Source organism: Pelobates fuscus, chromosome 6, assembly GCF_036172605.1.
Source record: "Pelobates fuscus isolate aPelFus1 chromosome 6, aPelFus1.pri, whole genome shotgun sequence".
Taxonomy (NCBI): Eukaryota; Metazoa; Chordata; class Amphibia; order Anura; family Pelobatidae; genus Pelobates; species Pelobates fuscus.
The window spans coordinates 52,928,204-52,956,201 of record NC_086322.1 but is presented as its reverse complement, the minus strand read 5'-3'; the positions used below and the strand labels follow the sequence as shown (position 1 = coordinate 52,956,201).

Genomic DNA, 27,998 nt, shown 5'->3' with positions numbered 1-27,998 from the left:
GTAATATTCATTACGCACCTGTTTCCTCTTAATATTCCAAGGAGAGAAAAAAACAAAACACAATATGGGGGTAATCAGGCGAAGAGCAGCAGGATGTTAATCTGTATACAGACAGGACATGAGAGAGGATTTCCCCCATTTACATAAATCCCACTTTCAAAAGAACAGCAGCTTAAATCCAACATAATCAACAGAGTTCCTTATATTTGGCTGCCCTGCCTCCTCCCTACTCTGGAAAAAGATAAAGGGATATAAAATGGCATATCAGAATTCACGGTTTAGTTACTCCGACGGCACATTGATCACATGATATTTAATACAGAACGGGATATCATTTATTTTTTAAAGCTATACAATATCCCATAACACGTTGTGTTATATAGACCGTTCAGGTAAACACAAGGTGAATCACATTTCTAGCATTTAAAAATACAAAGATTCCACAAATAAAAGTGGAAATAAAATGGCATCTTCGAGATTTTTTTTCCTCCACCATTTGAGCGGGCACGAACCTGGTCGCATTTCTCGGCACGGCTGTGCCACAGTTGAAACGTTAGCCACTATTTACATATTGTGAAATGGAGGTCCTCAGGCTAATCAAGTGATGCAATTAAATGCAATAGTCCCGAAATATTTCCACAAAAAAAGTGGAAAATATAGCAGTTCTTAGTTCTCCACGATTACTGAAGAGGTATTTAGTCTCCTGGATGTTCCATCATGTGTTCCGTTACTTTCCCTTCAGCTTCCTCTTCTTCAGGGCCTTCCACTCACCCTCCTGCGTTGACAGACTGTTGAAAAGCTCCTTCACTTTCCGTTTCCTCTCCGCATCCCTGGATTAAGATGAAAAAAATAAAAAGATTCCATAAAGTATTGGAGAGGGACACTGAATTGTGATTTTGATTTTAAGCCGTGAGTCTCTCTAACTGCGATTATGCTGGAAGTACTGTCAACATTAAACATAAAAAATTAATCACCTTCAGCTACCACTGTGCATAGCTGCGGTGTCTGGCATGGCAAACAGCTCATTCGTGGCTTTGTGACCCATCACTTTACATTTACTATTGCAACGTTCTCATTGTGAAATAGCACTGTATCACCTTGACCAGCCTCTGAACAAAGTCGCTGTATTCACCCCGATAACATGCTTGATTACAAAGATGTTTTGAATCACCTTCACTTGCCTCAAAATGAAGGTGAATGTCTTGGAAATATAGCTGGATGCCTACAGGCACCCTGACAGTCTGCAACTAATGTACACAAGATAAATTTCTGCTTAAAGTACTCTAACGCAGGATATTTCATGCTACAACCTTAAATGGATCTTTCACATTATGATTTCAATCAGGGTGCAAACAATGAATGCTTCAGAGCTCTGCTGGTTAAATGTGTAAGTGTGTGAATGCTGCAGTCTATGCTTTAGCTCGGATGTTTGTATGTTATTAAATAAAAGAATGTCTGCGTTCATGGCCACCCAGTGCACGTTATTATCGTTGTGTGAACAGAAAGAGAATTACGTACCTGTCCATGGCCTCTGAGAGCTGCACTCTCGCCAGGAACTGGTTGTCTCTGCGTATTTCACGAACGGCTCCTTTATATTCTCGTTTGTGTTTATGAACCAGTCTTTTTCTCTCCCGCTCCACTTTGTTGCAGCCTTGTCTTTTCCCATATTCAAGTCTGAAACAGAACCAAATCCGGTTAGGAGACCAAACCAGGCAAGGCTGGTTGAGAACAGTGACATCCACGCTTGATGCAAATCTAGACTAACCAAGAAGCTGGCTTTTCTTACCCAGGGGCTCAATGCCTGAAGTTTCAGTATGAGGACCAGTGCAGCATTTATAAAAGGAAAACTGTTCTTATTGGATCCCTGTGCTTCTCTGCATGCAAGATCACGGTCTGTGCTTCTCTGCATGCAAGATCACGGTCTGTGCTTCTCTGCATGCAAGATCACGGTCTGTGCTTCTCTGCATGCAAGATCACGGTCTGTGCTTCTCTGCATGCAAGATCACGGTCTGTGCTTCTCTGCATGCAAGATCACGGTCTGTGCTTCTCTGCATGCAAGATCACGGTCTGTGCTTCTCTGCATGCAAGATCACGGTCTGTGCTTCTCTGCATGCAAGATCACGGTCTGTGCTTCTCTGCATGCAAGATCACGGTCTGTGCTTCTCTGCATGCAAGATCACGGTCTATGCTTCGCTGTATGCAAGATCACGGTCTATGCTTCTCTGTATGCAAGATCACGGTCTATGCTTCTCTGTATGCAAGATCACGGTCTATGCTTCTCTGTATGCAAGTATAACTATATCACATAAGGAACACACCAGCAAAAAATACTCACACAGGCATTATTTTTGGGGTGAACATTTTCATGGGGACTGGCGCCTGTTTTTCAAACACCAGGGGTGTGTACAGCTTCTTCGTGTGTGTCTCAATCTCTTTCAGAATGTCTGAATGCAAAGCCTAAAAGAAAGGACATCTCAGCACATCCAATGCAAGGTCATCTCCTTCCAGACGGCAGAATCAAAACTACTAAAGCAGAACATTCCCTCCTGCAAAATCTCTGGACTTCTAATGAGAAAGTGTACTCTCTATATATAAATATGGCATATGAAATGCCAACAAGCATTATATTATTATTTATAGCATGGTAACATTCTGCAGAGCTGGATCATGTGACAATAGGGCAAAAAACAAACATAACCAATACTATAATGCTTTTCTATAATATAATGGGGATAATTGACAGGTAGTTGACATATAAAATATTAACAGAGACGAGGTGAAGAAGCCCTGCTCAAACGACCTTCCAGTCTCAGAACCAGAACATCTTACAGTAATAATAATTATTGGCAAAGAAACCCATTCTAATTATAGTCTGACCTGGAGCTTCTCTGGATAATCTGCCATGGGAAGATGTTCACGGAGGAGCAATGCGATGGGCTGTATAATCTCTCGGAAGGCTGGCAGAGGCCCGTACATCTTAACACACTTTTGTAGCAGATCCAAGCACACGGCCACACAGTTCAATCTGCAAGACAGCAATACTAAGCTCAGCTTCATGACTCAATGGGACCGGTAATAAAGAGTGAAAAAAAAAAAAAAAAAAAGACCTATTTGGATTCCCTGATCAGATAAAGTACAATTAGCAAACAATAGAGATTGTTTCAGTCAAACCTTGCACCAATCTATTCCACCACCTGCAAATTTAGACCCGACAACATTTCAAAATACTGTGTCCCTCTTCAGAGATGGAAGAACACATCTGGACAGAATTCTGATCATTATCTAAAATACTGCATCAAGGGGGCGGAGCCTGACCGCCAAGCAGTAAAGACGTGGGCAACACGAGCTCTCGCCTGACGGGCTAAATTGAGGATAAAATCAGCGGCTACATAGCCCGAAGACTCACCGGGCTACACTACTCGTGCTGGGAGTGAGCCACGGAACCGAACGATACCCCTTTGAGACCCGTCGGGGCCGGGAGGACGAAACGCCGAGTGCGGCCTACTAAAGTTGGAGCCGGGGAGAGACGGCCGCTCACCCCGACACCAGACGAACCAAGCGACTCCATTGATCTCCTACCCCCCCCCCTTTGGACCGGCGGGGGTTATCCCGGTCCCCACTGGGAGGACGGACGGCGGAAGCAACCGTTACACCCACCGACTGAACGCAGCAGACGCATCAAGGCACTCCAACCTCACGAAATGGCGGAGGCCCAACCACAAGCCCCACAAACTCCCACACAGGCAGGAGGGCCGTTCCAAGACACTATCGAATCCAGACTGGATGCTCTGTTTCAGGCATTTTGGGACAAAATACAGGCCCGAGCCACTGCTGACCAACCCAACCAGGGTACAAACCGGGTGGCGGGAGACACCCCTCCGGGCACAAAACTTACCACAACACCACACAGCTTCAACGGCTGCCCGCCTGGGCTGATAGCCAACAGAGGCATGACCTCGAGACACCGACCACACAGGTGGGGGAACGCACGCCGCAGGCGGCGGATGCCACCGCGCTCCTCCAACTGCCCCTGGGGGGGCCAGGACTGGGCCACACGTAGGAACCGAGTCCGTGGACAGAGGGTGTCGGCTACCACAACGGCCCGGGGTTGGAGGACAAACTCCCGCACCTGCTGCCCCTCGCCTGAACCCGGCAATCACCACAAACAGCCAACCACCCTACTTGCTGCTCACCCTTCCAGGCTGTACACACCTCGATGCACTGCCTCCCTGCAACTGCCATCTATGCGAGAAATCGCCTGCCATGACCGCAGTTGCCTAAGACCCTCCACAAACCTACAGCAGAAGATGGACTTGATCCACAGGACCACTGGGAGCACTGGACTAGCGATTCCTGCCTCACTGCAGACCCTGTGCTGGAAGAGCGCCATGAGGCGACACACTGCGGCAGACAGTCACTGGGACTCCCCCACACTGATATCACCCTTTCCGCTACTAGGGATAGGATGACCGGGCACCTGAAATCACACCCAGAGCTCCTGGTAACTCGCAGAAGACACCGAGTGACGGACCAAGCCTGATAAGAGACTCTCCATTTATTGTGGAGGAAGTACTAACTGCGCTTTATCTAGTTAACTGCTTATAAATATGCTTATAATTTTGATCTAACAGTTTGCATAGTTTGCTGCTCCCAGTCCCAGTACCCAGTGGTATACTGTCCTCAACGAATACATGACTAAATGTTTAACTAGCCTGCCCACTCTCAGACACATCCGCCTAGCATGATCTCAGTCTGAAGTATCTAGCCTGTACAGTCACACGATAAATCATACGACAGTAGTCAGTGGAGCAGACACATGACTATAGCACGTCTTAGACAGCAGTCCAGATACACCTTTTAAATTAAGCCACCACATAATCTAACTACGCTTGCATGTTTGAATGTAGATTCAACCTTTGTCCCTGAGATTGCTGGTGAGGCGACAAATGTTTAGGCGACTAATGTTTAAGCGACAATTATTTCAGTGACAAATGTTTAAGCGACAAATGTTTGAGTGACAAAGGTTTAAGCGACGACTGATTAAGCGACGGCTGTTTTAGCGACAACTGTTTTAGCGACAACTGTTTCAGCGACAACTGTTTTAGCGACAAATGTTTAGGCGACAAATGTTTAGGCGACAAATGTTTAGGCGACAAATGTTTAGGCGACAAATGTTTAGGCGACAAATGTTTAGGCGACAAATGTTTAGGCGACAACTGTCTAAGCGACAACTGTCTAAGCGACAACTGTTTAAGCGACAACTGTCTAAGCGACAACTGTCTAAGCGACAACTGTCTAAGCGACAACTGTCTAAGCGACAACTGTCTAAGCGACAACTGTCTAAGCGACAACTGTCTAAGCGACAACTGTCTAAGCGACAACTGTCTAAGCGACAACTGTCTAAGCGACAACTGTTTAAGCGACAATTGTTTCAGCGACAAATGTCTATTATTCTAATTCCTATTTTATTAACCACGCTTGTATAAACCTGTTTATATGACGTTCTAAAAAAACAAAAAATATGGCAGTCTTTATCAGAGGTGTATTGTTACCTTGTTACCACCACCTTGTGTTACCCCACAATACCTCCTCTTTCTCTTCTGTACCCCATAACGTATATGCCATAATAAAAGAAAGATTTACATAAAATACTGCATCAAGTATATTATTGATAATACACCCACTATTTATTAGAATTTTATAATAATTAGGATTGAAAAATGAACCATAGATTACAGATAGCCCATCTAAGCAACCAACTCAATCTTTCACTGTAATTAAACAGGAGTTCTCATGATAAAGCACAACAGTAACAGGTTAGAATATATTTTAAAAAAATAAATAAAAAACTACAGAAAGTTGTGAAACAAAAACTGTACGTTTCAGTTTTCCCACTGATACGTATAATACAAGTATAAAAAGTTTTTAAAGTAAAAAAGAAGAGAGAGAGACAGAGAGGGAAAAAAAATATGAATGAGAATCATGACTGGAGATTTTATACATTCTTGAATCCTACAAAATGATCTGAAGAAGGATACGACCTCCAGGACGTTATCAAGTGATAAGTAATAGCCAGATTGCATCGTAGACCAAATGCTGATACTCACTTGAAATGGATGGTTTCAGTTTTATTTCCCAGACAACGCAGATCTGATAACAACAGCTTGCTCTTCACCCAGGTGTCTGTGTCCTCCTTGCTCTGAATTACCAGCAGCTCAGTGTGCCTCCCATGGGGTTTAAATGGGGGAATCAGTGTGTAATCTGTAAGAATTAAACCATTTATCAATGTGACTTTCTAAGCATTATCTGAAAATGGAAACATTTAACACTTCATATGGCATCAAAACAATCTCTACACAGCAGGGAAGATCTGTTTTACTTGGGATTACCAGGGTATTGAACATTGGGCTGACATATACTGCTATACTGCTAAACTAAACAAACTCAAAAATGGTGACAACACAAACAACTAAAAAGGTTCAACCCCCAACCCTGAAAATCTCAGAATTGAGTGTTATCTGAGCAGGATAACATTGTATCTTGTATATTGATATTCAGAAGTCCTGCCTGCAGTGAGCAGATTACATTGAGATGGGAACTGACGTGTTTAGTTAATTTTTATTAATCATTTTATGTAAAGCTGGAGAAAACTAGATAAAAATACACTTTGCAGGGTGTTTGGGGAGATTCTACGTCTTGCATTGTGCTTCAGGTCAATATGAAACAAATACAGTAAAATAGGTGAAAACACCTTCACACAGACACTGATTTTAGTGTGAAAAACAGCTTCTCAGAACTAGCTGGCAGAAGGCATCTAGTAACACGCATTGTGTGGAGACATGGAAAGACCATAGAACACAATCTCTGCATTCCCTCGGTTTAAATCCATTTCATTTTGATGGTGAGAATCCAGGGTCTCAGGTTAATGAAGACATATTGTAATTCAGGCTGAAATCACCAGTTCACATTAACAGGGATTGGTAATAGCTTTGGAATCAAAGTATGTTTGAAGGCAGAGGGTTAATTAAATCTTTTAAATGGTCATCTATTCCCTTGTTATTTCTTGTCTTGACTGCAATAACCTAATTGGACTTCCGCTCTACCGCCTCTCCCTCGTCAGTTCATTCTAAATGCCAAGCCAGGCTAGTCCAACTTACTATTGCTCTGTATTTCTGTCCCTTCATTGGCTCCCCCAAAAAGGACAGGCACTCGACTGCACCCCCCACTCCACCCAAAAAATTAATAAATCATTGTTTAGTAAATGTAACCTAAATGAAAACATGCATGCATTTAATTACGCATTTTCTCATTGGGTATATATAACAGGAGGAGGCCTGTGGAGACGGGCAAAACGCGTCACACGTACGTCATCAGGGGGGCGGACCCGGAAGCGGAGCACGTGATCGGAACGAAACCAGGAAGTGATTCACATCTTTTACTGCTTTACATGCTTTTATGTGGGCGACTCTGTGAGTCTATACCCACCATATCCCAAGTAAGGGTTTTTAACTTTTGTTATTAAATAAACTGCCCGTGATATTATTCAATTGGAGGTCCTGCCCTTCTTTTTCACACAGCATTACTGAACTGCCAGTGGATACATACTTTGGAACAATCTTCAGTGTGGGGATATCCCCTCTCCAAAGGAGCTTTGCAAACCCAGAGCCAGGGGTGATAGGGCTCTGGGACATGTGAGTTTTTTCCCCTCATTCTTTTTTTCCCATTCATGTTTATCCAGATTGTCTGCACTATTATTTGTTCTTTATATTTACAGATTAATTAAGCGCGCTTTTGTTGGTAATTATTGTTTCTATATACACACACACACACACACACTTCTGTGTGCATTGTTGGTTTAAGCGCTGCCATATTGTCTGTATTACATCCCACAGCGCTTACACATTGCTTTCTTTTATATATCATATACCCCTTATCCACCTAGATAGGAATCAAGCTGTCAACTCCTCATGTGTTTGTCAAATTCTGTACTGTCCTCTTAGATGTGCCATGTTACTTGTACCAATTGTACCCATTGACAGTCCTGCGGGACGTGATGGCACTTTACAAATAAATACAATTATTATTTTACAGATATAGGTGTATACGATACTGCAGATTCTACATATTTATGCATATAGAGGAAGGAAAGTATGAAAAAATACACATGGAAAATACTGGTTTGGAAAATATAAATGTGGAGTAGTAAATTAGAGACTTACTCTGTGTCTGTTTGTTTGGAACAGCCAGGTGAAGAATCCCCAAGAGGTAGTTAATCAGTTCCGGTATAAACCTCCGAGACAGGGACACGTACTCCGTAAACATACAGCATACAAACAGGCCGGCAGCAATGCCTTGTAACGAGGAGACTGGACACTGGAATACAGACGGCAATGGTCACTTTAGAGGAATAGAAATTCAGGTCTAGTCTGATCTAGACACAAACCATCATACCCCCAGTCAGTAGATAGAGATTCAATCATTGCACATAGTGAATAGCTTTTAAAACGTACAGAGTGCACTATGGGAAGTTTACAGTGGGATAAATCAGTACTAGAGGTGAGAAAGGAGACCTGTGCAGCAAAGGAATAAAAGGAAGTAAATTACCTTTTTAACCCTTGCAGTGCTGGCCTGGCCACCTAAACACTGGAGTGTAATGTTTCAGAAGATGCATTTTTTGGATTTTGATAAGCCTGTATCAGACTTCATACAAGTGAGATTGTAAGAGTAATTCTCCATGTCTGCCACGTCTAGGTAGTAATTGTAATGTCAAACAGAAGATGATGGCTTAGTTATGCGCAGGATGCACCGAGTGTAAAATGTACAATTTGCAGATCGTTACGCCCCCCCCATTAATCCGGCTTCTTCATTAGCCATACGTCCAAAAACAAGTCTACAATAGGAATCATAGAAACTTACCTGCGTCAATATCTGACTCATTAAGATCATCGCCGGCGTGACCACTGGATGCCAAAAGTCCGATGTGGGGAATAATAATCCGGTAATTTTTAGGTATACTAGCTGGAAAGCAAAATATCAGCATTAGTGACCATGTTTATAAAAGTATGTTCATTAGATATATTATTCAGTGAGTTTACTCATTGACAGACATTCTATAGAATTCTCCAATCTCACTGAGAGACCCACGCATTCCGAGATTCTGAGAGAGGATTGAAAGGGTATCTGAACTGGTCATTTTATTTTTAAATTCTTTATTTTATTCGTGCATGAGTTATACATGTGGAATTGCACTGCCACGACAGCTGGTGCAACCAGGTTTGCATTCACGTTTAAACATATGGCATTAAAGAGAAACATTGCACTTTTTTGTGGTAGATAAGTACACATGGTTTTAACTGCAGCTTCACATATATTATGCTAGACTAAGGAAGACAGTATCCAATAAATGAAATTGAGTGGTTTTGGTTGCATGCTAAGGTATTTAGTAACTATCTTCTAGTGCATATCGTATATAACAAAGTTTGGTGATAACAATAAGTAGGCTGACCCCCGACTGAGTAGAACATGCCCTGATGTGTATTAGAAAATAACTGATGTTGGATACATGCTGAACTAAATTAACGAGGTAAACGTGGGGCAGGTTCTGCGGGGTGTAAGGGACCTCTCGGACGATGGGGGACCCTAGGATATAAGCGGTCAGAGTAAGCTAGTGCTTCTGCCTGTCCCCCCCACACCCTTGACCTGGCTGCTATTCACCCTATGCCCGTGCTGGCTACCAGAGTCCTGTGTGTAATGAGTGTCCCGCTTGGATCCACTGTAGCGCAGCAGGGCGAGGGATACCTCCAGCCCCCGGCTTGCGAGAGGGCGTGCAGCCCTGGACCGCCTTCTCTGTAACTTCTGGTCAGGTCTGTGGGTCTCTTGTTGGGCCGAAGCTTGGTGGCGTGTTTGAGTGTGGGTGGCTTTTTCATGCTTAAGAAGGTGGCTGCCTGTGGCCGGAGCCGCGTGGGTCTGTACTCGTGCTGTAGGTTTAGCTTTTGGTGGCGCCATTTTCGTGCTCCCTTCTTTCTGCGAGGTGTGCCTCGTGGCAGAGGGTGTGCGGTGAATGCTGTCGGTAGGTGCTCTTCCAGAGTGTGTGCCCCAGCCTGCCGTTCTACCAGTTTCGTCCAGAAGGCTGCAAATGTGGCCTCCAGCCGCGTGAGAATGTCGGACCAGTGTGCTTTGTCTTGTGGCTCCAGGGCATTTGCCGCCATTTTGGGTTTGGTAAGCGCTGCTTGTGTGTGCTTCCCCCGGGGCTGTTGGGGTCTTTCAGGGACCGGGATGACCCCCGTCGGTCCATAGGGGTCCGATCGCCAGCTGTTTGCCTCCGAGGGAAATCGGGGAGCGGCCGTCTCTCCAGTGCCATGCAGGCTTGTAGGCCGCAGTTGTCGCTTCAGTGATTTTTGCAGGGATGGCATTGTATTTGGTGTCATCGTGAGCCCCGCTAGTTCACCTCTTGATTGGTGACCCTTTTGGGTCTTTTGCGGGTCATTTGTGGCCTGTATGCAGCGATTTTTGCCTTGAAAAGTTCTGCATCCTCTCTGTTCAGCGGCTAGGCCCCGCCCCCTGAACTGGTCATTTTAATCTATGAGATGCAACTGTTGACTTTATCCCTTTATTGTACAAAAGCTATAAAGAAATAGCCACCTGTGTCATTTAGCTTCAGCCAACAAGATGGTGGATAATGGCACCATCAAAGATTACGGATTTAAGTACGTACCACATGTAACGCAGGGTGAGCGCTGCGACTTCTGATTTTCAGCATTTCATTCATGCTTTCTGTTGCGTCCTGCAGGGCGTCTCGGACACAGGCTGCCGCTGCTTCAGGAAATGTCTTGCACAGATTGTACAGGGGGCTGAAAGAAAATAGAAAAAAATAATTATTTGAGCAAAAAGATATAAAAATGAACAGTTTATCCAAAGTGCTACAGAGAGCTGCTTTTAGAAGAAAAACTAATATAATGAAGTACGTTTACATGGACACTATAGATCACTGACCATCCAAACCATATAAAGGACATAATAAAGAGAGAGGACGCAGCACCATTTACAGGTAGATTTTACCCCTTTAAATAATGCTACATACATGTATTTCTGTGGATTTCCCACATGTCTTTTCTTTGCAGTTTTTCTATATATATATATAAGAATGTAGAGAAGCTCTAGCATAAAATGGGTTAATTACAACCGGATTCTGTTAAATGTCCAAGAGAAAAAAAAAGCAGTAGCAACAAATCTGATATGTCACCCATACGGTCATAACAATTACACGTCTGTGCGATATAAAAAGTACTCCGTTCAGTTCTGCTATATAAACAGATACAAACAGATAGCACAGAATAAACTCATGCTGTAAAACAGACTTCATTCCAGCACGAGGATTGGTTTTAAAATAAAATGAAGCAACAGCAGGTTATTTAAACTTTGTTTTTGGAACTTTGATACCTTTTAAAGGGTGATAATGCACATTAGGGTGCAGCGATATATCATTCAAAGAGCACGTAACAGAAATATCTGCATTTTCGCACTTTAAAAGACAAAAGAAAACAAATGTTCCTTTAGTTTACACCAGTATTTATAACCCCCCCCCCCCCCCTCTGTATAACTTACAGCACTAGCTTGTCAATCATCGGCAAGTCAGGAGAGTCTTTTTTGGCCAAATCAGTTATGTATTCCAGAAGAAAGCCAAACAGCTTCTGCAAAGTCAGATAGAAAATAAAAATAAAATAAGATTAATGAATGTACGGTTTCCTCCGTGGCAGAAAAAATTGTTACTATCTATGCCGTCATGCTGTGCAGGGCTTTAACACCTTCTGACGACACAGACGGTCATACATTAAAATCACCAGCAGGGTTAAATCTCTGCTGGTACCAGGGAGCCTACCACAGTCGGTCATGGCCAAATCCCTTAAATTTTTTTCACCCCCCCCCCCCCCCCTTCCCGACTCCACAACATCTAATTGTCCCCCTAGTCACTCCCAAATGCCCCTAAGCCCCCCATCTAACCTATTTTTTTTTTTTTGTCAATCTTTCTTTTATTGAGGCAGGGGTTAAATGGGATACAGAATGAAGAGGAGGGGATGCATAGTAAAAGTACATAGTGGGATCATTGTAACACAGTAGTACATCTCCTACGATTGGGAGCCTCATTATTTTTTATTAAGTACGCTTTCCAAATAGTTAAGATCCTGCGTAAAGTAGTAACGAGAAAGGTAGCTTTAGACTATACGGTGATACCGTCAGCGATAAAGTAAAAGAAACAAGCGTATAACTGATGATTAACATACGGTATACAATCTATGCTTAGTGTGGCATGGAAATAACAGAGAGATAAACAGGCTATGGGGCCCACGACCTGGCTAAACAGGTATTCTGAGCTGGTGTCAGGCTGATCAGGCATGGAACACTGCTACACAAATTAATGTACATCGACAAAGTATAAGGAGAGGCCTAGACATTCAAGCTGAACAAATAGAAAAGATGACCTAAAGCTGTTGTGGTCGCATGCGTCATTTAACAGATGGAACAGGCTATATACTAGAAGTATTATTGGTATACAAATTTAGTTAGTCTTAGCTGGAGGTCTAGTTTAGGTATTATATACTGGCAAACGGGAGCTTAAGACTCATTAGCATTGTGAGCAGTGAGTATCTGTTAGTAATATTCAAAGGAAGGTAAATACTGCATGCTTAAGCACTATACTGCTAACGAGTTGTTAAATGATATATTGTCCGACAGAGTCCAGTCTTGCCTCCACTGTGAGGTTAGCAGGAGTATCGTACATACAGTTCGGTATGCTCAGCCTATGCCGGCTCTGAGTGCTGGCTGGACGGGCCAGGTATCGTGGTCGGAATGATGCCTTGGTGAGTCGCCCTCTCCGGCATTTCCCGTCGAGAACCTCCATCCGTGTCTGCTGCCGGTGAGGGGCTGTGTGCGTTGAGTGCAGGGGGGTTGTGGGGGCGGTCGGGTCTCCCCTTGGCCCCGGGTTCCGTGTGGGGTCTGCATCCTGGTTCCACGAACTTGGGTGCCACAAGGGGCCGAGTTCTTCCCTGTGAGGGCGCTTCGGATAGCCCCGGTGGTTCGTCGCCGCCAGCGGCGGTTAGGCTTCCGGCGATGTGGCTGATGCTGTGGAGTTAGCCTCCTGGTGACCCCCGGCCCGGGAGGGCGGTCGGTGCTAGATTTTAGCGCTGAAAGGTATATGGTGCCCGTAGTAGGCCCTGTCCGTCCCAGTTTCCCCGGCCCACATTCTGTACCTACGTTGTGTACTCTGGGTGCCGCAAAGATTCTGTCCAGCTTTTCCATGAATTGTTGGAATATTAAGTCCAGGCTTGTGGCTTGTGCGGTTTCAGGAATTATAAGGCTAGGGACTTCTGCAGAGTTGCCTTCCGCATAGCCATGTGTGTCGCTTCGGTGGGGACCGGGATAACCCCCGCCGGTCCATAGGGGGGGGACGGGGTTTCCAGCTTTGCCTCGCCGTGTGTGTCTGCAGTGGGGGAGCGGCCGTCTCTCCCACCGCTACCATGCTTGTAGGCCGCAAACTTGCGTGGGTCGGGTCCGGAACACAGAACCACTTGCGTGGTGTCATCATGTTGGTCTCGATGTCCCCTAACGCTTGGGAGCACCGGGATTCCAGTTTACTGCCTCCGGTGATCGATAATCGGCTTTAGGCGAGTTGATTAGCGGGAGCAGCAGCGACATGCGTCTGCTCCCCTCTGCAGTCAGGCCCCGCCCCCTCTAACCTATTTTTTAAACTTTATTTTCTGCCAGGACCTAGGTCCTGGGCGCCGCCATCTTTGTGTGGGTAGATGAAGTCCCTGTGGGACACGTCATCTGCCCACACTAGATAGCACTGTGAAATTCCCACGCATGCCCAGTTAAACACTTGGGCATTCAAACGGGAATTTCATCTATTCATTCATTCATCAGAAAGATTAATAAATTAATAGAAATTTCAAACGAATGAACGAAGATCTCTTTGTTCGTTTGTTTGTTTTATTACAAGGAGGGAGCTACCGGTGTGCAGCTCCCTCCTTGTAATATGTAAAAATAGAAGCGGCAGGGAGCAGTGCTCCCCGCCACTTCCTAAGTCTCCAATGTCTTCCCTCACTCTATGGGGGTCAATATGACCCCCATAACAGCTTAAGGGAGATTACAAATATCTCTACATAGTTCCCCCCGCGAGTAGGGGCTATAAAAGTAAATGGGGGACATAGGGTCCCCACACGGCACCCATGAGCAATAACAATAAGGGGGGGAACCTATTGTCCTCACCCTGACCCCCACTCTAAAAAAGTAATCCATCTTCACCCAGCGAGGGCACTGCACAGACTGAGCTCCGCAGGGCAGGGAAAGGCTTATAATTTGTAATTTTCCCATGCTGTGTAATTTGACTCATAACACTCTGATTGGTTGCTTTAAACCTTAGTGTTGTTATGAGTCAACTTACACAGCATGGGAAAAGTCCAAAGAACTTTGCCACACTGTGTAAAATTACACAGAGCACTCTGATTGGTTGGATTTTTAAGCCAACCAATCAGAGTGTTGTGACAGGTAAATGTAGAGACTTACCTGTCAGTATAGAGGAAAATGAAATTCCAATCAGAACAAAGTCCTGAATTGCGTCCTAACATGAATGAAGAAACTGCTCTCATTCTGTTAGGACGAAATTCAGTAGTTTCGTCGGCGTTCTAAGTGACAGGACGTTCGGGAATACTGACAGGAAGCATCGCGAGATCACGGTGGAAAGGTAAGAATTGTGGGAAATTTTATCTGACCACAGGAAACTGAGCACACTTTGCTCCTCCGCTGGTCAGGTGTAGGAAACTTCCATAAGACCAAGTAGGTCCCTACTTTGTCTTATTATTTAAAGAAAACTAGAGCAGACAGGAAGAAATGAAGAACAGATCCTGACAGAGGGAGATAAGAGGAATCGATTAAAGAAAGGTAAGTTTGGCATGACAGTGTCGCTTTAAGATACCGAGGGTCCCCTTTGTCAACTGGGGCCACAATTAGGGGAACCAGACCCAAAGATTAGAGGTGTGCTCAAAGTGAGCCCTGCACATAGCCATGCAATTTAAAAGGATTTAAACAGCTAAGAAATCACACTCTGCTGCTGTGATTCCGAGTCTGCCACTAGAAAGACTGATGAGGTCTTACGGCATGCCCTTTTTTACTTCGTAATCAGAGATGCAGCATTACAGGACGATCTCACTACAGTACAGAGCTAATAGAGTAAATTATATTGCAGATTTTATGTTTAGAAGTTCAGCAACCTGAAGTCTCTGTCACAATGTACATAAATATGGTGTTTATGTTAAGCATATCGGGAGAAGGTGACAAACCTCTAACTTGGCTTTGTTTCCTTCTGCAAGGCTGGGGTGATTGCACTTCTGAACCCTCTCCAGCACAACCAGCTGCTGCTCTGCTGACTTCCCAACCAGGAGGGACAGGAAACTCTCATAAGACTCTGGAACTGGCGAGGGAAGAAAAATGGTAACTTGAAAAACATACGTCTTTGTTGACAAAACCAAAAACAAAAACACAATAACCCACGAACATGAAAAAATAAACAATTAGCAGTGAGAAATTAGGAAAAATATATACGTTTAAATAATTATATGGGAAAGGAGAGCGATTTTTTTTCCCCCCCAAATGGAAAAGAAAGGGTATTTAAACATGAGACAGAAGAAAAATATTCTGATACTAAAAAAACTGAATTGGATTAACGAATGCCATGTAAAACCAAATATTGTGGGAAATCCAATGTACAATTATCAGCAGATGGTATTCAGCAAAAATACAACTAGATAGAAGTTAAACCTGCTGAAGATCTAACAATCACAAAGGCTCCATGCTGAACACAAGGGGACTGCTCTGGGATCAGTGTTCATTTTGGCAGAAAATGTCAATTTAGTTTTAGTCAGTTTTTTGAAGAAGAAAAAAAAAAAAAAAGGCATTTTAGTTTTTAGTCATCTGAATTGTTTTGGTTTTAGTTGACTAAATCTACTGGAGATTTTAGTCGAAAGAAATTAGACATCATATGACAGCGAATTTCAATTTTACAATTTGTTATAAAACGAGTATCTGTCCAGGTAACTAACAATTTGAGAAAACATTTATGGTGCAAAGCGTTAGTGTTACTATTTGTGCCCGATTTTAATACTCTATAGTGGTTTTTGTATTACATCACAATAAAAATAAATTATTCATTCAAGACTTCTGGAGCCTCCCTCTTTTGATGCAGTCCCCTCTGAACATTTTCCTTGGTGGGGACTATGCCACCTATGATGTATGGATTGAGCAACCTATTTTGTGCTACACCTGTATGTAGTTTTCCCATACTGCAGTGTGCATTATATTTCTGCCTCTGTTCTCTTGCATATATACATCACGGAGACGTAGCAATAATCCTAGACAGGGGATTTTACCACTTCACGCTATATTATAGGAGCCATTGTAGGGGCTCCGTTCAATGTGAGTGCCTTTTCTATTTTATTATATTCCACTTTTACTCACTTACAGTTCCCATTTGTCAAACATGTTTTGTTTTATTTATAATACAGCATTGTGGAATATGTTGGCGCTTTAAAATAATTGTAACTGTAGGGGGAAGATGGATTTACAGTAGGAGGGAATGAGGAATGGAAAGTGAGATGTTATGTGTTGAGTTTCAGATGGATTGAGGGTAGGGGGAGATGAGGCAAGGGAAGTGAGATGTTATGTGTTGAGTCTCAGATGGATTGAGGGTAGGGGGAGAGGAGGTAAGAAAAGGGAGATGTAAAAATAGTTGTTTTTAGTGATATTTCTAGAAGAACATCACAAGAAATGACTTGTCCGGAAACATACCAGCGAATGTGAATGGAAGCTCAGACTTGGCAGCCTCTGCGTCAGCCTTTATCTCTTCCTTGCTTTTGTTTTTTTTCTCCCTGGTTTTTACTTCAGTATGATCTTCCTGTCCATCGCTTCCTGCATCAGATTCTAGATCAGTGTAATTGTCTGATGCATCACTTTCTTCTGAACCTTCATCACTTCCATCATCTTCCTCCTGGTCACTACCATCCTCCATCCCTTCCTCCTCTCCATCATGGTCTTCCTCCTCTCCATCATGGTCTTCCTCCTCTCCATCATGGTCCTCTGGTAGATTCATGGCACCATCCTAGTCAGGGATATAAAAAAATAAAATATAATAATTCTTTAAATTTAAACCGATTTTCCCCCACTCGGATGTATTCTGAAACTATGCAAATCACATACCTTATAGGAAAGCATTAATCTATCATCTTTATCCAGTACGAAATCATCCATTAAATCATCCGCAGAAACATGTGCTGGTCTCTTCATATGTTTATCGTCATCCCCTCCGCGCATCCGCCTGAGCCGCTCAGCCTATAATTTGACATCAGAAGTCAATGTCACAGAAATAAAAGCAACAGCAAATTGCATTGGTAAAAGCAGACATTACGATAGAGGCTCTGTGGGCAGGAGGAAGCAAGAGGATTTTAAAAATTATAGAGAAACTGTGGGCTGATTTTTTATGAAAATTGTTAAGAATTTATACATTAACAGAACATAAACCTACATTTTAATAGGAGATAAATAAAGGGAGATTCCACAGAGCTTTGAAACAATTAAAATATGAGCTGGACAAGCCGACGTATTTAATAATTACCTCCAGATTCTGTAGGCGCTCCTGCTCCTCTTTAGCCAATTCCTCTTCAGACTTCAGTCGTTCCGATGGCTGAGCCTTCATCTCAAAGCCCAGCTCACGCACAATCTTATCATACTCGTCAGGCTAGAAAGTGGCAGAAAAAAAAAAGTTAAACAAGTATAGAAGATAACAGATCCCACCCGCGTTGCCGGTCTGTCCTGACACAATGTGCTCTTACCCTCGCCAGTTCTAGAGTCTATACACACAATGTTCTCGTAGGAGCGTAAGCTCCTTTTTGCAGAAAACAAAACTCTCACCTATGTCACCGTTATTATTTAACAGGATGTACCCTTACTAGAGTCCAGACACATTTGACCCTTCTCCCACACCATCTGTAAACTCACGGTACTCTTATCCATGTCAGCTCATGGGTCCAGGCTCCAGGAAGTCTAACCTATGTTTAGCCTCAAGGTACGCTGACCCACATCATCTGTCTAGGATTGATGTATAAAAACATCTACAGCTTTTTCATCAAGTGAGAAGAGGTCAGTCTTCAAACCTACCTTTGGCTTTTCTACTTCAGCATTTCGTTCAGATTTAGGAGTCTTATGAGCTAGAAGTGTTTGGATTTTTCTCCAGTCGCTATCCAGTCTTTCTGTAAGCTCCAGCGTCTTTTCCTTTTGATTCTGTCTTTCTCTCTTTCAAAAAGAAACAAAATAGCCCAGGTGAATTTACTCCATTTAACACCACAGATGGACAATAAAAAAAAGAAGAAGAAAAATAAAAAATACATAATGAAATGAAAGCGCAAATCGTGGGAAAGAAAGGAAACAAAGCTGTATGAAAGTATGTCAAGATAAAAGCACACAACAAGCATGGAATGTCTAGAACACATTGTCTGTTTGGCTCATCTTGTCGATTTCTTAAGGAACAATGATATCCTGTATTATAAACACAATTTGGTGTCAGACGCTACGTCAGCACGCAATGTCTGGCTTAAACATCATTGTGTGCTCCACAGTGAGTAGGACCTTCTATGGTGCAATACAGATGTTATGGCCAGGCTTTAAGTGATAACAGGAAAAAATGAAGACACACCTTCTCTAGTTTAGACTTGACGATCAGCTCTTCAATCAATTCTTTCCGCGTCTTTGGTTTTTCCAATTCTTCATCTTTCTGCTCAGATGGGGCTTTTTTTCTAAGCAGGCCACCACCACCTCCAAAATGAGCAGCTGTCAATTCGGCTGTAGAGAAAGAACATTCAGTTAATTACACTTCTCATGTTATAAGGTAACTCCTGCATTGAAGTTCACTAAGCCAGAGTATTACGGGCTAAAGAATCCTCCACCATTATCCTCTGCCCAAATTCACAATCCTGCTCTAGTTTCAAAGAGTAAAACCAAATACTATATTAATGACAAACAATTCTTAACATAAACCAGAAGGTAAGGGCAAAACGTGCAACATAAACAATCCAAAGCAGTGGAACTATTTTAATAATATGATACACAGGTTATTCAGTAAATTGTAAGAAAACTAACCTGTGGCTTTCAACATGTTGGAGCAAAAGTTCCTGGTCAATGCCTGGTTTAGTGACTAACCTTGACGGGCTAGTTCAAGGTCATGGGTAGTAAGCAAAAAAAAAAAAAACACAACTCTTTCCTCCACTGAGGGAAGGAGAGCAAAACAACCATCATACTATAAACAACTGCAAAGTCTCCATTCATACATAGGAAAATAAATAATAAAAAAAGCAATACACACATTCACAGTTCTTAGAGGGCATATAATGTATGACGTGTTGTCTTTACAAAAAAACAAAAATGTCTAACTACCAGAGTCCTAGCGAATGCCATGAAAACCAAAACAATGTCACTGACCTGATAAAGCTCCTCGTTCTTCTGTGTCACTGTCACTCTCCACAGCATCGTTCAGTTTCTCAATGGCTGCCAGCGACTGCCCATAATGAGTCAGCTCCTCCTCTTCATTAAGGTTAAACATGTTTTGCTTCTCAACATTGCGCTACGAAAAAAAATATTTATAATAATTATATATATTAATATTTAGAAGGAATTTTAATTTTATTTTTTTTACTGGTTTGAAAGTTTCAAGCTCTAATGTGATATCAATGTAATAGTGGTGTTGGCACATAGGCTTCTTTGCCAGCGTGCCTGTGTCGGAATGGAGTGAAGCCACTCCGTTCCTATACTCCCTAGTCAGCGCTAGAAGCCAAGACACTGACAGCTGGGAGAAAAACCCATATGTAAATTTTCTCTCAGTCTACACAACTGCTATCAAAATATAGAGAAAGACATTGTATGCTCATGCGGACACACATGTGGGATAATCTCCTATGCCCCATTGGACACAGGTATTCATGCCTTTTTGGCTCTTTAGTATTTAAGTGAGATCTGATTAGTTTTATGTTGGCCCCTGACGAAGGTGCATCCCTTAAGGCACCGAAACGTGCGTCAGGCGTTTTTTTCATAATATATGGGCACTGGTGTTTACAACACCATGTTTTACACTAGATTGATGGGATTTTTTTGATTTTATTTTTATTTTCCGCTTCTATGCCTATCTAGCTAGTTTACCAGGGAGAGAGGCTTTCTAATTTGAACATTGTCAGGTTTTTAGATACTGACCTTCTAATTATATACTATATTTTCCCTCTCTTTCTGTGTTTTACTATGAACTTTTTCCTGTCTATAATCTTTTTTACTCTATGATGATTCATGTTTGATTGGTTGGGTCTGTGCTTAAAACCATATTATACTCTACTATATACAGAGGGGGTTCCACTCTATATATAAGCACAGTACCACACAGATGATATAATATACAGGAATAGGTAGATTTTATCCAGAGAGGATATCGTTAGTGTGATTGCTCTATCCTTACTAGCATTTGACCAATATAGCTGTTATTCAGGTTTGGGTGCAACTAATCATTAAAGGAGTTATCAGGATAGCTCTACCTGATATATTTCTCTGGTTAACCTCTTTTCCTGTTTGCAATCTAATTTGTAATCTATTTTTCATTATGAAGATTCATGATTGATTGGTTGGGTCTGTGTTTAAACGCATATTATACTCTGTTGCATACAGAGGGGGATTCATTCTATATGTAAGCGCAGCACTACCCGGAAGATAATATACAGGAATAGGTAGATATTATCCAGAGACAGCCTAGTATTAGGATATCATTAGTGTGATTGATCTATTCCTATTTAGTATTTTTCGAATAAAGCTGTAATTTAGGTTTGGGTACATACAATCATTTAAGGATCATGCATGATAAGCCTTACCTGACCTACTTCCCTGGTTAGCATATTAGCTTTAGTATTTTTATTATTTTGGTTTATTATATTTTTTCATTATTTTTTACTTTATTGGATCTCTAATATAATTTAAGATATATGTTCTAGCCAATTTATTACAACTTCTAAATAGCTATACACATTTCCAGGTGATGCAGCTGCACTCAGGGATCCACTGAGACTAGTTGCATTTTTTCCTCTGTTTGTTATACTTTTTAAATAAATACATGCCCGCTACACAACTTGCAAACTTAACACTGGCCAATGATAAAGAACAGAGTTTGGAAACCATAGGCACTCGAGATGTTGAGGACTACATCTCCCATAATAATATATTTCCTACCGTTCGATGTTAAATTGTGTATATGTTATGTATTAATATTGTTTTTGTATTTTATTGTACCCTATTGTATCAATGCAATGTTGTGTGGACCCAGGACATACTTGAAAACGAGAGAAATCTCAATGCATCCTTCCTGGTAGAATATTTTATAAATATAAATAAATAAATAAATAAATAAATAATGCTCTTACAGCCATAATGATGGCAAAGCATCAGGGGAGATGTAGTCCAAAACATCTGGAGTGTCAAATGTCGCCTAGCACTGATATACAAGTTTTCTTGACTGCTCCCCAGGAATTTAATCTTAACCTTTTTGTGCCCAGTCCAGTCAATATCCCTTCACCTTCTAACCTTCCTTTCTGTTCTTGTTTACGTACACGATTCAAACTAACAGCAGAACATAGTAACAACCTTTATTCATTTGTAATTAATAATAATGCAGGTGCCATTTAAAAGGAGTACAGTAACAAAGGTTAAGTATCATTTTTGTTTGAATATGAAGTTCATATTGTTGTTAAACTATAATGTGTAAGCAAAACATATGCAATCTAAAACACTCAGCAACAAGTGGATACACGTCATTTCTTATTCTCCCCATAGTGATACAAATAATGGATGTTTGGTTTAGTTCTGGCATAATCATTAAGAAAGTTGGACCAGGCACATATCAATGGTGTTAAGGCACATTTTATTGGAAAACCATACAACAGCTAGTTTAATAAAGACTCCTATGGGAGCCAAAACACCATCGTTTTCCAATAAAATCTGCCTTAACACCATGTATATGGTCCAACTTTCTTCATGATTACTGATACATTGGGAATGGTCCACCGTGGTCTGGATTAACTAAGGACAGAAATTTTTAGCGAGTGCTGGTCCACTTTATGCATATTGAGTTAGTTCTGAAATGGCAACCACCATCCCCAATAAAGCCCTGGCAGGGACTGTATTAAATAACAAGTGTAAGACAGACATCTGATATACTAGAACAGCTTCTATGATGGGCAATATTACCTGTCGTTCCAAAGCAAATCTCTTCAACATCTTTTCTTCCGAAGTGAGTTTACGGTCATACTCCCCAAATCGCCGATCCGTAAATAAACTGGATTTCCCTCGTTGCTGATATTCTTTAAGGAGAGTTTCTTTGCGCTGAAAAAGCAGAGAGTAGTAAGTTACGTGTAATAATTATAGGGACAAAAACAAAAAAATAATTAAAACTGCATTTGTAGTTAGATCGGTGTAGCTGGAGGTCCTGAGTGGCTCTCATATGGTCTTAAGTAGTCATAGAATAATAATAACCAGCAGTTTCATATGGTTGTCTATTTAAACTATGCTGAAAAAAAATAAAAATCAAAATAAAGTAAAATTTAAAAAGGACTGGACACATCAGCCATTCCCAAAACTAGTTTGCTTTCCAGTGGGTGCATTCTGTTTCTCTCTCCCAGAAGCCTTTAACTTAAATGTGTGGGCTTCCTGCAGCAGTGAGTAAAACTCAACATGGAAATCGTATAACTACACGTATACAAGTTTTAAATTTGTCTTATTTCACATAAAAAACCCATATAAATGAAAGGACCAATCTAAGCACTATAACCACTACATGTTGTCGAGGTTATGGTGTTATTAGGCTCTGGATGACGCTCTCTCCTAGTCTATTTTTGAGTATTTTATTTTTAAATAAAACCAGGGGCCCCTGAGGAACCTACCGCCTAGTCCCTGCTAATCAGACTGCTGGGGCAAAAGTTCCACCCCTAATACAAACCAAAACTGGTGCATCACGTACACCCTATTACGGTCAAACAGCTTGAATATTGTTTTGCCTAAGACACAGAACACAGCCCAATAGCACCATAAAAACACCATTAGTATAACTTGGCTTGGAAAGCCTCTTTAAGGAATCACTGACATTTTATTATATAGCGCCAGCAACTTCCATAGCGCTGTACATATCACTCATACTGCAGTGCAGTCAGGAAAGGAAGCAGAGAGTTAGAAATGCCAGAGCACCAATTTCAGGATTAAACCATTGCCAAATGGTTTGACCACTGAAGGTAAGTTAAATGAGCTTTGTTACGGTGAGGGGTTAGGGGAGAGAGTGTTCCTTTTAACATTAATCTAGATACACCTTGAGCATAATCTGACAGAAACGCGAGTATAATGCTCATAGGCCTTGCAAACGAAAGGAACACTAACACATACACTAACACTAACACATAACATGGACCATAGTGGAAATAATTCCCTCCACAGTATTCAAAGAAATGCATAGATGTTCAGCTATAACTCCATCTCCTACACACCAATATATATATATAATGCAGGCACTGACTGAGCGTACATTATACAATACCTTCCAAGTGTCTAATTCATAGCCAATTGTGTGATGGGTTGGTTCTGTAGATCTATAGCTTTCAGTAATTGCCCCAATCTAACTTTTGACCATTAATAAATGACCATCCTTGTGACAAGTGGCTTGGGACATTTTAATAATAAGATGAATTAAAACAAGGTGACACAACGTGCAGCAGTTCTAGTTACAATATATACAGACAGTGAGAGCCAGGCATGCTGACACACATTTCTCCAGTCCCTGTCTCTCACCTTCCTGATAGCTTTAGATGTTTAATATCTAATAAACACACAGTGTGGGCCAGGCAGGCTGACACACATTTCTCCAGTCCCTGTCTCTCACCTTCCTGATAGCTTTAGATATTTAATATCTAATAAACACACAGTGTGGGCCAGGCATGCTGACACCCATTTCTCCAGTCCTTGTCTCTCACCTTCCTGATAGCTTTAGATTTGGACACCCCAGGCAACCCCACGTCGTGCTTGGTTTTTTTCCCTAAAACATTGAATTTCTGTTTGTTGATTTTCACTTCGAATGGGTTATTGTTGACCTCCGCACGGGCCTTGGCTGGGACACTGCGGCCTGGAGCCTGTTTTCCTTTCTTCTTCCCGGCGGCTTTCCCCATAGTAACCGGTTAGCAGGTCTCTCCGATCCCACCGACCACAGCCTGAGATCACACACGTGTAGGCAGAGCCGGATGGAATCTTGCGCGGACGGATGACGTATTCCTGTCTACTTGCAGTTCCTACTTCGCACACTAGAGGGAGCAATGGTTTAGCCTTCTAGATAGTGGCCGCCATATTGCCGAAGACCAAGTTTCATGCTAGTCTGTAGTATATCAAGGTAATGGTCTACACTTTCATGGCTCCTGCAATTAAGTTATTGCATTGCTACCAGAAAGTGGATCATTTACTTTTGCTCCATTAGCATCCTTGATCCTTTGATCTGTCTCCCTTTTTGCAATTGTGAGTTGTGTGAATACATTTGCAGTTTATTCACTAATCTGAATTCCAAAATTTAAGCTAAAAGTTGTGACTATAACTTTTTTTTTTTTGCAAATCAGTAATTTTTTCCCTGAATTTTGCCATGTAGTTTTCGGTTCATTGCGGTTTGCCGTTTAGCGAATAAAGCTTATGCCACAACCTTGCATCATGTGGGTGTTTTGCTTCAGATGTTTGGACCCTACAAACTAAAGTCGAACTATAACTTCTATAAAGTATTGCTGAGCCCTGTAGATTGCTTGGATAAACAATGATATGGAGCATCAGCTCTCGGTTTGTTAAAGGAAAACTCCAACCCCCTTAAAGGGACACTATAGTCACCCAGACCACTTCAGCTCAATGAAATGGTCTGGGTGCCAGGTCCCTCAGATTTTAACCCTTCACTTGTGAAACTGCTATGTTTACATTGCAGGGTTAAGCCAACCTCTGGTGGCTGTCTTCTTGACAGCCGCTAGAGGCCCTTCTGCGACACTGGATGCGAAATTCGCATTCAGCGTGCAGAACGTCCACAGGAAAGCATTGAGAAATGCTTTCCTATGGACTGTTTGAATGCGCGCGTGGCACTTGCCGCGCATGCGCATTCCGCTCCACTCGGGAGCTGACGTTGGCAGGGGAAGAGAGGTCACCAGCGCTGAGGGAGCCCGGCACTGGATTAAGGTAAGTGGCTGACGGGGTTTTAATCCCTTCAGTGCCAAGGGTGGGGGGGACCTAAGGATGCTATAGTGTCAGGAAAAACAAGTTTGTTTTCCTGACACTATAGTGATCCTTTAACAACATCACCTCATTGATGTTATTATAGGGTCAGGACTGGGAGTTAAACAGTTTTCCAATAGTTTGACCCTGATGTTGATCCCCCAGAGCAATGCCGCTGCCATCTAACTTTCTGTTGGCTGCCACATTATGAGTAAGGTTTGCAGACTGTCTGTAGTTAACATCCAAGTTTGAAGCGAGTGTCAATCCCTGCAGCCATCATCAGTGGTGGCTGCAGGGAATAGGCCATGTCTGAAGGATCCTGCAGTCTCTCCCATAGACCTTAAAACTGTTGAGAGTACAACAGTGATGTCAGCGCTGAGGAGTACCACATTGGACAAAGATGGCAGCGCCTGCGAGGGACAGGTTCTGATAAGAAAAATCACCTTTACCTACCCCAACTTGCCTCTCCCTATACAGCCAAGCATTCTGCTAGCATTTCCTGCTGCTCTTTTACATTGTCTGCCTACCTTTAAGTCATCAGAAATAATTACCCCTAAATCCCTTTCCTCAGATGTTGAGGTTAGGACTATCAAATATTCTGTACTCTGCCCTTGGGTTTTTACATCCAATATGGATTATCTTGCACTTATCCACATTAAATGTCAGCTGCCACAACTCTGACCATTTTTCTAGTTTACCTAAATCATTTGCCATTTGGCTTATCCCTCCTGAAACATCAACCCTGTTACATATCTTAGCATCATCAGCAAAATTACATACCTTACCATTAAGACGTTCTGCAATATCGCGAATAAAAATATTAAAACAGAATGGGTCCAAGTACAGATCCCTGAGGTACCCCACTGGCGACAAGACCATGCTTTGAATATACTCCATTGACTACAACCCTGTTGCTTGTCACTCAGCCACTGCCTTAACAATTCAACAATATTGGAATCCAAACTTTTAAGATTGCAGTTTATTGATAAGCCTTCTATGTGCAATAGTGTCAAAAGCCTTACTGAAATCTAGGTAAGCAATGTCTACTGCACCACCCTGATCTATTATTTTAATTTACCCAATCAAAAAAAATCAACAAGATTAGTTTGGCTTGATCTTCCTGAAGTAAACCCATGCTGTCTCTGTTCTTGAAATCCATGTGTTTTTCGATGTTCAACAATCCTATCCTTTAACATGGTTTCCATTACTTTCCCCAGTACTGAAGTAAGGGTTACTGGTCTATAGTTGCCCAACTCCTCCCTACTAACTTTCTTGTGAATGGGCACAAAGTTCGCTAACTTCCAATCTTCTGGGACTACTGCTGTTAACAATGATTGGTTAAATAAATCTGTTAATGGTTTTGCTAGTACACCACTAAGCTCTTTTAATAACTTTGGGTGTATTCCATCAGGTCCCATTGACTTATTTGTCTTTACTTTTGACAGTTGAAATAGAACCTCTTCCTCTGTAAACTCACATGTAACAAATTACTAATTTGTCCTTTTTCCCAACTGACGTCCATTCCCTTCGATTTAGTCTGTAAATAGTGAAGAAAAATATTAATTGAGGCAGTCAGCTAGACTTTTATCCTCTTCTACATACAGTCCTTTTGTTTTTAATCTAACTAATCCTTGTTTTACTTTCCTTTTCTCGTTTTTGTATCTAAAAAATGTTTTGTCCCCCCCCCCCCCTTTTTTTTTTACTGACTGTGCTGTAATCTTGTAAGGGAGACTATGAGGATTTTGGTGTCGTTGTGTGACCATGGAAACATGGAGGGGCGATTAGGGGGAGGAATCCGATGACTGATAAGAGTAAACGGGCTGAGCGTTAGTTGGTGACGTGCACTATTGAGCGATTGTCGTTTATGAGCATAGGGCATGCTGAGTAGTGGAACTATGGTATGATGTGCTTAAACCAGCTCTTGCTGTTGGTACCCCTAACCAAGGGGGCTATGCCCGATCCCTCTCAATCAGAACAGCGCCATTATCTTTGAGTCTCTAGTAGCAGGGTCTTATCCCACCCTCTCAGGTACCAGGAGACTGTCGGTTATGGTAACCCTGTGAAACCTTATCAACAGACAAACAATATAAAGCAAAAACAAATAACGATTTCTGGGGGCGATGGCCAATTGCTGCTGGCTTTCCCAGCAGTCTGGAGCTCAGTCATGTCCCAGTTCTTGTCGATGGGTGGCCCCATGGGGTGAAAGGGACTACGGTGATCGGGTCCCAGGCATGAGTGCTTCTGTGGTTTTCCGTCATCATGCCAGGAACAGGTAATCCCAATGTTTGAAACATAGCTGGTGCCTCTTCAGTCGAAGACAGGCTGAATACAGTCCCATTGTGGTTCACCATTAGGGATCTTGGGGTGGTCCATCGATATGTCACTCCCGCAGTTTTGAGTTGGCTTGTTATTGGAAGGAGCGCTCTGCGCCATTGTAAGGTGGACCTCGAAAGGTCTTGGTAAAAGAATAGGTCGGTTCCTTCTAACGATTAAGGCGTCTGGGCTCGTAGTGCAGTCAGGATTTCTCTCGTCTTGTGCAAGGGAGCAGCGTATTATGATGTCGCTTGTGACATTGGTCGGTGCCTTGGGTGGTTTTGGCAGACAAAATATACCATTGAACATGAGTTTTTTTTTGGCTTGTGTGTCGGGGG

At 42.3% G+C, this 27,998-nt stretch overlaps 1 protein-coding gene across 1 annotated transcript; it reads right to left on the bottom strand.

The window, feature by feature from the left end:
• Positions 1–325: 325 nt before the first annotated feature.
• NOP14 (NOP14 nucleolar protein) lies at positions 326–24,621 on the bottom strand. The gene is made up of 18 exons (XM_063457697.1): positions 24,087–24,621; positions 22,318–22,452; positions 19,522–19,663; positions 18,740–18,885; positions 18,205–18,339; positions 17,663–17,785; positions 17,248–17,379; positions 16,840–17,149; positions 15,336–15,466; positions 11,605–11,690; positions 10,715–10,850; positions 8,917–9,018; positions 8,220–8,373; positions 6,108–6,261; positions 2,878–3,025; positions 2,336–2,457; positions 1,519–1,674; positions 326–830 (listed from the first exon to the last, which is right to left on the bottom strand). The coding sequence occupies exons 1-18, from the start codon at positions 24,276–24,278 to the stop codon at positions 728–730; spliced, it is 2,607 nt and encodes an 868-aa protein (XP_063313767.1). The 5' UTR covers positions 24,279–24,621; the 3' UTR covers positions 326–727.
• Between the last annotated feature and the right edge of the window lie 3,377 nt (positions 24,622–27,998).

Coding starts and splice junctions, on each gene's coding strand:
- NOP14 (XM_063457697.1), bottom strand. CDS start 24,278: ATGGGGAAAGCCGCCGGGAAGAAGAAAGGAAAACAGGCTCCAGGCCGC. Junction 18,340..18,739: donor TCAAGTCTAAACTAGAGAAG/GTGTGTCTTCAT, acceptor TCTTTTTGAAAG/AGAGAAAGACAGAATCAAAA. Junction 17,786..18,204: donor CTGAAGTAGAAAAGCCAAAG/GTAGGTTTGAAG, acceptor GCCACTTTCTAG/CCTGACGAGTATGATAAGAT.